At 58.0% G+C, this 10972-nt stretch overlaps 2 protein-coding genes across 2 annotated transcripts in view; both read right to left on the reverse strand.

Moving 5' to 3' along the window:
- The window catches only part of WDR55 (WD repeat domain 55), a 3498-nt gene extending 1516 nt beyond the window's left edge, over positions 1–1982 (reverse strand). Inside the window, exons 1-8 of the mRNA XM_057377691.1 lie at positions 1939–1982; positions 1728–1870; positions 1516–1616; positions 1361–1448; positions 1037–1216; positions 823–922; positions 564–733; positions 7–264 (exon numbers count right to left, since the gene is read on the reverse strand). Of these exons, the coding sequence (XP_057233674.1) occupies positions 7–264; positions 564–733; positions 823–922; positions 1037–1216; positions 1361–1448; positions 1516–1616; positions 1728–1870; positions 1939–1959 (1061 nt within the window). The 5' untranslated portion in view covers positions 1960–1982. The remainder of the gene's footprint in view (positions 1–6; positions 265–563; positions 734–822; positions 923–1036; positions 1217–1360; positions 1449–1515; positions 1617–1727; positions 1871–1938) is intronic.
- A 1030-nt stretch (positions 1983–3012) lies between these two features.
- IK (IK cytokine) overlaps positions 3013–10972 on the reverse strand; it is a 10287-nt gene continuing 2327 nt past the window's right edge. Inside the window, exons 2-20 of the mRNA XM_057377692.1 lie at positions 10376–10442; positions 10059–10151; positions 9572–9631; positions 8885–9052; positions 8690–8804; positions 8424–8494; positions 8268–8314; positions 7879–8042; positions 7652–7760; positions 7210–7249; positions 6599–6824; positions 6336–6354; positions 5834–5912; positions 5487–5567; positions 4916–4973; positions 4450–4538; positions 4062–4170; positions 3404–3438; positions 3013–3240 (exon numbers count right to left, since the gene is read on the reverse strand). Of these exons, the coding sequence (XP_057233675.1) occupies positions 3213–3240; positions 3404–3438; positions 4062–4170; positions 4450–4538; positions 4916–4973; positions 5487–5567; positions 5834–5912; positions 6336–6354; positions 6599–6824; positions 7210–7249; positions 7652–7760; positions 7879–8042; positions 8268–8314; positions 8424–8494; positions 8690–8804; positions 8885–9052; positions 9572–9631; positions 10059–10151; positions 10376–10442 (1658 nt within the window). The 3' untranslated portion in view covers positions 3013–3212. The remainder of the gene's footprint in view (positions 3241–3403; positions 3439–4061; positions 4171–4449; positions 4539–4915; positions 4974–5486; positions 5568–5833; positions 5913–6335; positions 6355–6598; positions 6825–7209; positions 7250–7651; positions 7761–7878; positions 8043–8267; positions 8315–8423; positions 8495–8689; positions 8805–8884; positions 9053–9571; positions 9632–10058; positions 10152–10375; positions 10443–10972) is intronic.

Raw genomic sequence — 10972 nt, forward strand, 5'->3', positions numbered from 1 at the left:
TCCCGCAGGTCGGCGAAGAAATCTTCCCCGCTGCCCACYGCCTTGCTGCTGAGGGCGCGCAGCGCCCCGCCCTTCTTCTTCTTCCGGCGGTAATCATCGACCACCATGGACCCGAGAGCCGATACGTCCCAGAACTTCACCTTCTGGTCGTGGGCGCTGCTGGCCAGGAGCTTCCCGTCCGCAGCCACGGCCAGCTGCTCGATGGGCTCGCCCAGGTGCTGCCCCACAGAGCCCAGCACGCGGTTCGGCAGCACGTTCACCGCCCTGGGCATGGACAGGGGCACTGAGGGCCGGCAGCACCCGGGGACACCGCCTGCCCTTCCCGTCCTGAGTCCTGAGCAAGGCTGATCCTTCCCCATCCTATACCACACCTCCCACTCCTCTCCATCCCCTCCCATACCACACCCCAGAGTTCCYATCTCACCCCCTCCCCATCCCACGCCACCCCATCTCTATCCCACCCCCTCCCTACCCCATCCCTCCTGCTCCCGTGCCTTTCTATCCCTCACCATTCCACCCCAGCCCATCCCACGCCTCATCCCTGCCCACCGAACACCCCTGACCTGATGACTCCATCCAGGGACCCCACGCACACGATGCTGTCCGTGATGGGAACCATGCAGTCAATGGTCTCTGCCCTCAGCGCAAAGCGGTCACTGGCGGCCCCGAAGCCATCCCARTTGAAGAGGTAGATGGTGCCTTCACTGGAGCCACATGCCACCTTCCTCCCCCTCTAGGCATGAGAGAAGGCAGTGAGGCAGGGGCACAACAAGAAACTCAGGRGTCATGGGGTCCTGCTCCGTGTTGGGGAGCAGTGCCTACCTTCATCAGCACAACAGACGTCAGGTCCCCATTCTGAGGCTCTGAGAGCAGCTCAAAGCGCCGTCTCTTCACATTGTAGACGCCCAGGGTGCCATCGCCACTGTGGGACATGGAAGGGACACATTGTGAGCACAGGACAAGGCACGGGGCACTTCCCCCAGCCATGAGCGAACACGGGGAGCCCAACCCCGAGACTATGAAGCCCCTCTGGTACCAGGCTGTCAGCAGGATCTTCCCGTTGCCATCCACAGTCATGGCACTGATGTATTCCTCCTGCTGCCGTGCCTGCAGGATGGCATCGCCCTTGCGCAGGTCCCACACCTTCACTGTCCCGCCGTCGTCACCCGTGGCAAAGACATGGTTGTCGATGGGCAGCACGCAGTTAAGGGCCGACCTGCAGAGACCCCGGCCCCACACCCACCCTGTCACGGCTCCGAGCTCCCCCTGCCCGGCCCAGGGCTGTGTAGCCCTGCCGCGGGAGGGAAGGGGACAATGTCCCAGCCGTTCTGCCCGGAAGGAGCCCCCTGTGTGGACTTACTCGTGGGCCTTGGGGAAGCGCGTTTCCAGCCGTCCCTCCTCCGCTGTYAGGATGTGGATGGACTTGTCCTTGGACACAGTGAAAAGCTCTGGAGAGCCGCGTTAGTGCCCCCCGCCCGGCATCCCCCGGTGCCACCCCACGTGCCCCGCACTCACTCTGCCCGTCCTGGGAGAACGCCACGTCCCGACACGACTTGAGGTGATGGCCCGAGGACCAGAGCTGCCGGTTCTCCCCCTCGGTGCACGAGTACGAGTACCTGCAGGCACGGGAGTGCTCGCCGGGATCCGCGGGTGGCCGGGGAGCTCCGCCGCCGGTACCCAGCGGGCCCCAGAGCCGGGCCCCSTCCCCAGCCCCCGGCCCCACTCACAGGTACACATCGCCGTCCACGTCCCCCGCGGCCAGCAGCGGCCGCTCCGGGTGCAGCGCGATGGCGTTGGCCGTGGCCTCCAGGCAGATGTCCTCGGGGGTGTCCAGCACACGCGGCTCCCGCRCCGCCGGCTCCGGCGAGTCCTGGGGAGAGCGGGGCCGTGGGACCGGGGCCGAGGAGTGCGGGGTCCCGCAGCCCCACGCGTGCTCACCTCCTCCATGGCGGCCGCCATGGCGCCCTGCTGATTTGCATGGTCACGCCTACATTCGCGTAAGCCACGCCCCTTTGGTTACATAGGGCCGCCCTCCCGCGCCTCCCCAGCGCTGCGGGGTGACAGCGGCTCGGGGTGACAGCGGCTCGGGGTGACAGTGGCTCAGGGTGTCATTAGCTCGGGGTGACAGCGGCTCGGGGTGACAGCGGCTCGGGGTGACAGTGGCTCAGGGTGTCATTAGCTCGGGGTGACAGCGGCTCGGGGTATCACCAGCTCGGGGTGACAGCGGCTCGGCGTGTCACCTGCTCGGGGTGTCACCAGCTCGGGGTATCACCAGCTCGGGGTGACAGCGGCTCGAGGTGTCACCGGCTCGGGGTGTCGCGCCCCACCGGCGGGTTCCAGCCCGCGGGTGCCCGTGGCCCAATTTCATCAGGTCGCTCCCCATCCGCCTCAAGTGTTCCGCCTCTTCACCAGTGAGAGCTCCACAGGCTCCTTAATTCCCACCAGGGGCTCACTAATTCACACCCAGTGACCTCCTCTCTCTAATCGCAGGGGAGGGGGCGATCGGGGGCAGATGGCACTTTGGCCCCTTGCAGGAYCTGGGGCTTGCAGGGCCCCCTAAGAGACCAGCCCAGCCAGGGACCACCARCAGCACCCCTGCACCGAGAGGCCATCCCAGCTCCCTGCTGCCCTGCCCTGTGGAAACAAGCTTTGCCTGGTGCTGGCCCCATGACACACACACACACACAGGACTCCTCTGCCAGCACTTAGTGTGCACAGCCTCTGCTGCAGGTCATTCCACTTGCTGTACCCACACGGAGGCTCCTATTTCTTCCCCTGCCCTGAGGCACAGTATGTTTAGCTGGGAGTATTGCACCCAAACAGTCGTGTTAATTTTATTCAGAAATGGTGCCCCCAGCCCAAAAAGCTCYCACAATAAATACACCGAGCCCCCGTTTGCCCTACCAGCCCCCACCGTGCCTGGGAAGTGGAAGAGTCCTAGCATCCCTGCTGCTCTGAAGGAGGCCAGAATGTGCCCAGGCATGTCCTCTGTACACACAAACAAATGCTCAGACACAAATTTAATGTGGTTTTATTAAGACTACAACATTTACACAGCACAGGTTCTACAGCAAAGAACAGAGGGAGGGAAGAGCCCCCCAGCCCTGAGCAGAAACTGGAYGGTGTGTGGGGCAAGGAGAGCACACCAGCTCGTTTCAGGAAGACAGCTCCCAGCAGGCCAGGCTTCCAGGAGAGGAAGAACACGAGAGGCATCAGTACTTGGGACGTTTCACCTCAACCCTGGAAAAGAGAGAGGAGCATGGTGAGGATGCAGGRCAGACAGTTTTCTGTCCCGCCCCATCCAAAGCTCAGCACTTAAGTTGACACTTTCACACCACAGATGGTGGAGGAGGTCCAACAGGGCCCCTGCAGCTGAGCCACAACCAGAGACAACTGTACTAACCCATCAGCCTCCAACTTCTTCCTCTTCTCGATGATCTGCAGAAAAAGCACAAAGTAGTGTTACCCTCAGGGAATCTGGCTGTTCACAACCAGAGGAGGGGCTGGAGGTTAACAGATGCACCTGGGGAGAGCTGCAGCYAGGCCAGAGCGAGCTGAGATGAGCTACAGCTGGAGAAGCCTGGCCTGTTCCCCTTTTGCTCCCTTTTGGCCACCACAGACTATTTGTTCTCAYCTCTCCCAGCCCATCCCACACTGCTGGGCTGCCCTTGGCCAGCTCACCCTGCCAGGACAACCCCCAGCTCTGCCCGTTGGCAAAGAAGGAGCCACTAAACATGCTCTGTCCCCTCCMATCCCCTCTGGATGGCTCCTAACCAATTATTTTGGGCATGTTCATTTGCTGCACAGCCTGAAGCAAAAAGCCCCTGGCTGGGGCTGTTCCCAGAACAACAGTTCCAAATACAGCCCCAGATGCCTCAGCAATCTGAAGCCCCACATACTTGGCTGATGCTCTTGYAAGGAGCAAATCCAGCTGGAAAAGAGCCAGCCCTGTTGCCCACACACACACTGGCCCTGACTGGGAAGATCCATGCCTGGACAGTGACTGGGTGGGAGCTGGGCAGCTCCTGGCTCAGCAGCCCCAGTCCAGYTTGAGCACTCACCGCACTGATCTTCTTCCACTGCCGGTCCAGCTCGGCCTTGTCGTTCGTCTCCTTGAAGCGGCGCGTTTTGCGTCCCTCAGACATCTTGATGCCATACTGGAAGGCTGCCCTGAAGAGGGAGCAAGACAGCTCAGCACTCCCAGAGGATTCCCAGCCATGAGCACATGCTGCAGAGCTGGCTGGGCCCCTGAAAGCAGTGCCTGGGCTGGAGTCTTCAAGAGTGACATAAGAGAAAAACCAACCATGGRACCCAGGACCCACAGTTCCTCCTCAGTTCCTCACGTGGGAACCCCCAGCTTACTTTWAGCTGCCCCAGCATACAAGTTTGGCCAGCGTGGCCAATCCCACCCAGAAGCCTTGCTCAGCCCTTCCTGARGGCTGCACTCACTTGGGCAGAGCCTCCTTGTTGTTCATGTACTCGCTGTACTCCTCCTGTGTGTCGAAGTCCCAGCGGCCCAGAGGCCCCTTCTTGTTACCCTGCARGGAGAGAATGACTCAGAGCACTCCTCAGTTGCTGCTGGAAGGGCTTCTCACAGAGCCCAACATGCCCAACYATGATCATGCTCCATCTCCCACTAGCTCCAGATCATTGGCATTGGCTCCAGATGCCCTCCCCAGGAAGCTCCATACAAGAGATTCAGTGGAAGGGGAAGTCAGAACGGAGCAGCACACCTGCCAGCACCTCTGGGTCAAATGCCAGTGACATTTGCTCCCTGCCACAACAGGGAGCTGATGAGCAAACCCCAAAGCTCACTCAGCACCCAGCTCCAGTGCTGCCTCTTTCTCATGGGATCCTCTCAGCTGGCCCTGGTGCCTATTTTGCTGACTGCTCCTAAARGCTGGTGCCAACATACCTGATCCATTTTGCTGTAGTCCACCTCTTCATCACTGTCCACAGCCATATCATCCATTCTGGGGAGAAATAAGTAAGGAAAGGGTTCAGAGTGGGTCAATAGGATCAGGACCTTTGCGTTGCTGGGAGTCATATCTCATGGCCTCGGACCAAACACACTCAGTTCCTGGACCAGAGGGAACTGCCCCAGCTGCAAGCCCTGCAGGTGACCTGTACCACAGGGCAGCCAACGTTGGAAATGCCTCCAGGATGACTCTGCTGGCTGAAAGCTGTTCCTCTTCTACTGAGGGAGGCCAGAGCTCCACAACATGGGTTAACAAGGAATCCAGCAGATTCACAGCCACCTCAGSATCTGAGGGGCAGCAGACTCCCCGCAGCCACTTAGAGCAGAGAGCAGCTAAGAAAAGCCTGAACCAAGGCCTTGGGATCATTTTACCAGTCARCTGTTCCCACAGACAAGGCCAGGCCTGCTCCCCCAACTAGTGGGGCTGATGTTCAAGTTCTTGCTGCCGAAGAACAGCAGCCCCTCGGCACACCCCACTCCCACCCCACAGCTTCCCGCTGCTCCTTACGTGGCAGGGTAGCACTCAGCATAGCTGTTGGACATGCCAAAGAAATCTCCCAGCTGCTTCTTGTCTTCTGGTTTCTTCAAAGTGGCAACAGTTAAGGAAAGCATCACAYGAGCCGAGCCTTACAGCTACAGTCTGGGCACAGCCAGCTGGAAAATTACRTCCTGCCCAACACAACTGAATTGGGGAGTGCAGAGCTTTTGTTTGGTATAGGAGAAACAAGATTTGAGCAGCATTTCCCTGCTCTCAGGTGAGGCAGGACAGCCCCCCAGATTTGCTTGGGCAGGKTCTGCCCGCACGTGCAGCCTAGCCCCACAGCCAGCCAGGCTGGCAGAGACAGTAAAGGATATGCCTCTGTTCCCTCCCAGCCAGCAGCTCCAGCAAACTTCTCATTGATGGACTTGATGAGCTCCTTGGCTGAGCCAGGTCCTGGGGCAGAGAAAGCAACAGGTTAAATTGTGGGGGAAAAACAACTCACTGTGGAACATGTGGGGCTGGGAAGGGTCCCTCTGGGACACCATAACAGGCAGAACAAGCAGCACGTAAGGTATGAGAGGAGCAAACCAGTTTGGCAATGCTGGRATGGGCTGATCCCAGGAGACCTGGAATCTTAAAACAGTTTATCTTGGAAGGGATCTTGAAGCCCATCTCATTCCACCCTTCTACCATGGGCAGGGACACCTTCCACTGTCCCAAGCTACTCCAAGCCCCAGCCTGTGCCAGGCCATCAACACCCTCCCAGGGAAGAATTTCTTCCCAATATCCAATGTAAATCTCTCCCCTCCTTTGGCTTAAGCCATTCCCCCTTGTCCTATCCCTACCCCTCTCAGGTGTCCACATCACTTGACTCACCTTTGTCGAGGTCTGTGGGCTGCAAAGAAGAGGRAGAGACACAGTGTCAATCACACAGAGCTGAACCACAAACCCCACAAGCTTTTACTGCTACTGCCTCACTTCTGAGAGAGAGGAGAAACACCCACCAAGCCCTGGGACAGGCAGAGCTCAGCAAGAGCTGACACTGGCACGTGGAAGGGCACAACCAGAGATACCCAGTGCTTCCCCAACCCCAAAAAGGGCAGAGTTCATGTAGGACAGTCGTTCACAAGCAGACTCACCTCATCATCAGCCTTGGGCTTCTCAAAGTAGCTGTGTCTCTTCTTCTCCTCCTCCCGCTCCCGGTCACGCTCCCTGTCCCTCTCACGCTCCCGGTCCCTGTCACGTTCTCGGTCCCGGTCACGCTCCCGGTCCCTGTCACGCTCTCTCTCCCGGTACCTCTCCCGTTCCTTGTCCCGTGGCACCTTGGCAGTGGAGGGCACATAATCCCCAATGTCTTCAAAGATGCTASAAGTGGGAAAGAGCCTGGAGTTATGTATGCTGCAGGAGAGGCCATAAGCACCTCCCTTATGGGACCCAATAACAGAGCACCCAGGATCAGAACCAAGAGCTAAGGACACCAGATATAGAAGTGGCTTCCACATCTGTCAGAGGTATCACAGTACTTCTGCTCCCTTCTGTTGCAGGACCTGTGTCTTGTGGTCCAAGACAACAATGAGCCCTCACCTGCCTCAAACCTGAAATTCAAACCAGGGCTTGCCTCCAGCCTTTTCCTATAAACCACAGGTCCAGCAGTTCCAAACTCAGCCCTCTCTAAACATGGTGGGCCAAAAAGACATTCCTTAAGGGACAGAGCTCTGATCCCACAGCTTGAGGGCAGGGAGGCACTTACTTCATATCAGCTTCAGGAGGCTTCTTCTCATCCAGCTTCCCTGSAAGGACACAAAAGCAGTGAGAGACACATCATCCACTCCGCCACCTGTACTGCTCCCCAGTCCACGTTCCAAGCTGCAGGAGTGGCMAGCCTGGAAGGTGTCACATCATAACCTGATCCCCCAGGAAGCCTTTGTGTCCCTCCCCAGGAGGAGGCACTATCCCAATGAACTGGTCCTTCATGAGAAGAACAGAGCACCATGAGGTACCCTCACAAATTTAACTTCCCAGCAGCCTGTCCTGTGTGCTCCCACCTTCAGGACACAGCGCGCAGGAAATCACTGTTCTCCAAGCGCACTGCCTCAGGGCACAGAGGAATGCCACAAACAAAAYACATCTCATTCCCTCAGGGTATGCWGCWAGCACTAACGTKSTAAYACTYGGCTCCCTTCAGCTCCTACCTTTGTCTTTCTTCTTCAGCTTCTTGTTGCGGGTGCCTTGTCTGAGATAGGAGAGGATCTGCGTGAGCTTGCTGATGACAATGTCGTTGGTGGTCAGYGTGGTCTGTGCCTGAAAGGGAAACGCATGAGGAAGCATCCCRCTCCCTTGACAGGAATTCCTCCCAGAAAATCCTGCTCTGGCCAATTCAGAGCAGTGAGGTGAAGCAGGCTGGAGGCCAGCTGGGTACCTCCATGGTGGGGCAGTCAGCCTTGCTGCGGATCAGCGTGGTGGGGATATCGGTGTCGGCGTACTCATCATCCAGGTCTACCACATAGGCCATCCTGCCTGGCAGGAACAGCTCATTCCGCTCATAGGTCTTGTTCTTGAACAGAATGCGGTAAATGTTGCGGCCTGCACAGAAGGAAAAGTGTGGGRAAGCAGAGGATAAGCCCAAAATGAAGCATCTTTAGTTTATCAGCAACATGAGAATCACCTCCTAAGGACACACATCCTCCAGCTCTCAAATTCAGGATTCTCCCCTTCCAATTGTTTYCATTCCTCCAYTYGCCCTTCAGGATTTCTCCCACATTCACAGCACAGACAAGGTGGGGAACAGCCACATCCAYACAATCTTACCCAGCCGGGTCTTAAATTCAATTTTGTTYTCAGGATCTTCATCTTTCCTAAAAGGAAACAGAAACCAGAAGCATTAGAGCCAAGTGAATGCCTCCTCTGCACCCTCCTCTCTGGGTGCCAGCTACACTCARGAAWGCAAAATGYTCAGTCACTCACTTAGTTTCTTTCTGGGGCTTCTCCATCATTTCCTCCTCTTCCTTCTCCTTGCTGGCAATCTCAGCTCGTACCTGGGTGCAGAGTAAATCCACACATTACAGCTGAACCCATGTCACTGCTGCCCACCATGAGCCCACTTCCACCAGCTCCCCAMCCCTGCAGCAACCCTTCCCAGCAARGGAAATCCACTGAAGTGCTAACACCCACCCTGAGTGTCTCTGGTAGAGGATGGGGCAAAAGAGCAGCCCAGCGATATCCGCACTCACCTTCTGCAAGAGCGCAAAGTCCAGACCCTTCACCAAGTGAGTGTGCTCCATGTCACCACCCAAGAACTTGGACTCCTGGATCAGCTGTCTCCTCTTCTCTGCAGCAGATTTATCCCTGTGCAATGAGAGCAGAGCCAGTTAAGGGCCAGCCCCTGGACCCCCTGTTGAGCCCAGGCCCCACCACAGCTCACGTACGCCTCGGCCGTGGGCCCCACAGCCCTGTAGTTGGCAGTGGTGCTGATCAGCTCTGTCTCCTCATAATCCTTGTTCACTCCATCTCTCCTCTCCTTGGCTCGATCCCGGTACTTCTCAGCCAGTTCCCTCTCRCGCTCGATCTCCTGCTGCCGCAGCTTCGCATAGTAGCTGGGGGTGGAAAACAGCTCGGGGTTAAGAGTGACACCTTCGTGTTTTTGAGGTCAGGTACCAGCCCCCAAAACCCCACAGATGCCTGTTCTGCTCCCAACCTCTTCCTCAAAAACACACAAGAGCACCATGGGACACAACAGGCCTGGAGCAAACTGCTGTACTAAAGCCATGTGAGGAAGAGTTCCACCCTCCCTTCTAAAGGAAACGGGTCCAGCACAGTCCTGCTGTGCATACATGCCCCAAAGGACACAGTCATCTGTGCAATGTCCACCACTGCCCTGCTTCACCAGACATCCCCAAGGCCTCTCCTGCTTCTTCTGGAGGTGAAGCTTCACCACCATCTTACTGCTGCCCTCCCACAGCTGTTCCCACAAGTAGTGACATTCCATCAGGCTAAGCTCTTCTCCAAAGCACCAAAATAATCCACTCAAGGTCCTCATTGGGAGYCCAWCAGAYCAGAACTRYTTCCATGGGCAGGACATGATATATAATAACATCATCTCTTTCCCCTAGTACCTTTTCTTCTTCCTCCTGCGAGCAGCTGGATCTTCATCCTCGTTGTACTCCCGGGGCATCCTGGAAAAGGGCAARAAAACACATGTACAGTCTGCAGAGSCATAGAGGTGTCAGGATGGAGAGAACAGCCCCTCAGACAGAGCAGAGCACCGAGGTGCTCAGAGATGGAACAGAACAGTCTCTCACCCTAATTTCCCCCTAATTCCACAGTGTCAGCAGGGAGAGGAACTGATTTTCACTGAACCAAATCTGCCTCCTGCACTAAGTGTCTTAACAGCCATGAAGCCCTGACCCACCTGCTTCTCCATTTCCCACATTCACTGGCAGCTCTGACCCACCTGCTTCTCCATTTCCCACACTCATTAGCAAAAACCTCTCTAGATATTCCCCTGCAGAGTGCAGCAGAGAGAATCAGCTGGCTATAGAGACGCAGAGGGAAAGGGGGCATGGATTGTCCCATGGACCCGTGGAACAGAGCCCTACTCACTCATGGTGGCGAGATTTGGACGGTGGCGCAGATGTTGGCGCAGCCCGCGGGGTCATAAGAAGCTTCCTGAAGTCTTCATTGGTCAGCTTGGACCTGCAAGGRAGGAAGGAAACAGAAATCATCATTCCCAAAGAGCTTTGGTACCGGTCAGCTTTGGAGGAGGAGCAGGTCCTGTGTGACCAAGATGGGCACCAGGTGCCTGTGGAAGGAACCCAAAGCCGGGAGTACACCAGTGACTTCCAGCTTCTCAATGAGACTGTGCCTAGGGTTCCTGGTGCTGGTCCAGCCCCAACCCAGTGCCCCAGTGCTGTACTCACTGGTGGAAYGAGTGCGAGTCGTCCACGTCGTGGCCATCGGGGGCCAGGGGRTTGGAGAACGGCTCATCTGGGGGACAGGAGAGAGAGAGCTCAGACACTGCCTGCACAGGCTCACCCCCCTCCTAGCCGGGCCCCTGCTCTGAATCCACAAGGGAGCCGTGTCCGCCTGTAGTTCCGAGGTGGATCCCAGTTCCGTCACCCGGACTGGCCTGCCAGGGTGCACAGGACAAGGGGGGCCCGGTGCCACTGCGAGACCCACCGSCCCCCAAAGCCCGCAGCTCTGTGCCCTCCTGGGAGTCTCCCAGGGCCTCCCCCGAGGGTGTCCGGTTCCCCACACCCAGGAACTACCCCTGCATCCCCTCCACGGCCCTAAACACCCGGCGGCCCCAGGAACACCCGGCGGCCCCAGGTACACCCGGCGGCCCCACTCCTGGGGTGCACCCCGGCGTCAGTCCCCCGCTAAGGGTCAGCGTCACCGCCCCTCCGCGCAGATCCTCCCCCCGGGGCTGCCCCGGGGTCCCAGCCCGCGGGGTCCCGTCGCCCGGCTCKGCAGGCTGTGGCCGCACCCCGTCCCCCCGCAGAGCCGTGCCCCGCACC

This window comes from Malurus melanocephalus, unplaced genomic scaffold (assembly GCF_030028575.1).
Source record: "Malurus melanocephalus ecotype Western Australia unplaced genomic scaffold, MMel_1.1 scaffold_321, whole genome shotgun sequence".
In the NCBI taxonomy this organism is placed as follows: Eukaryota; Metazoa; Chordata; class Aves; order Passeriformes; family Maluridae; genus Malurus; species Malurus melanocephalus.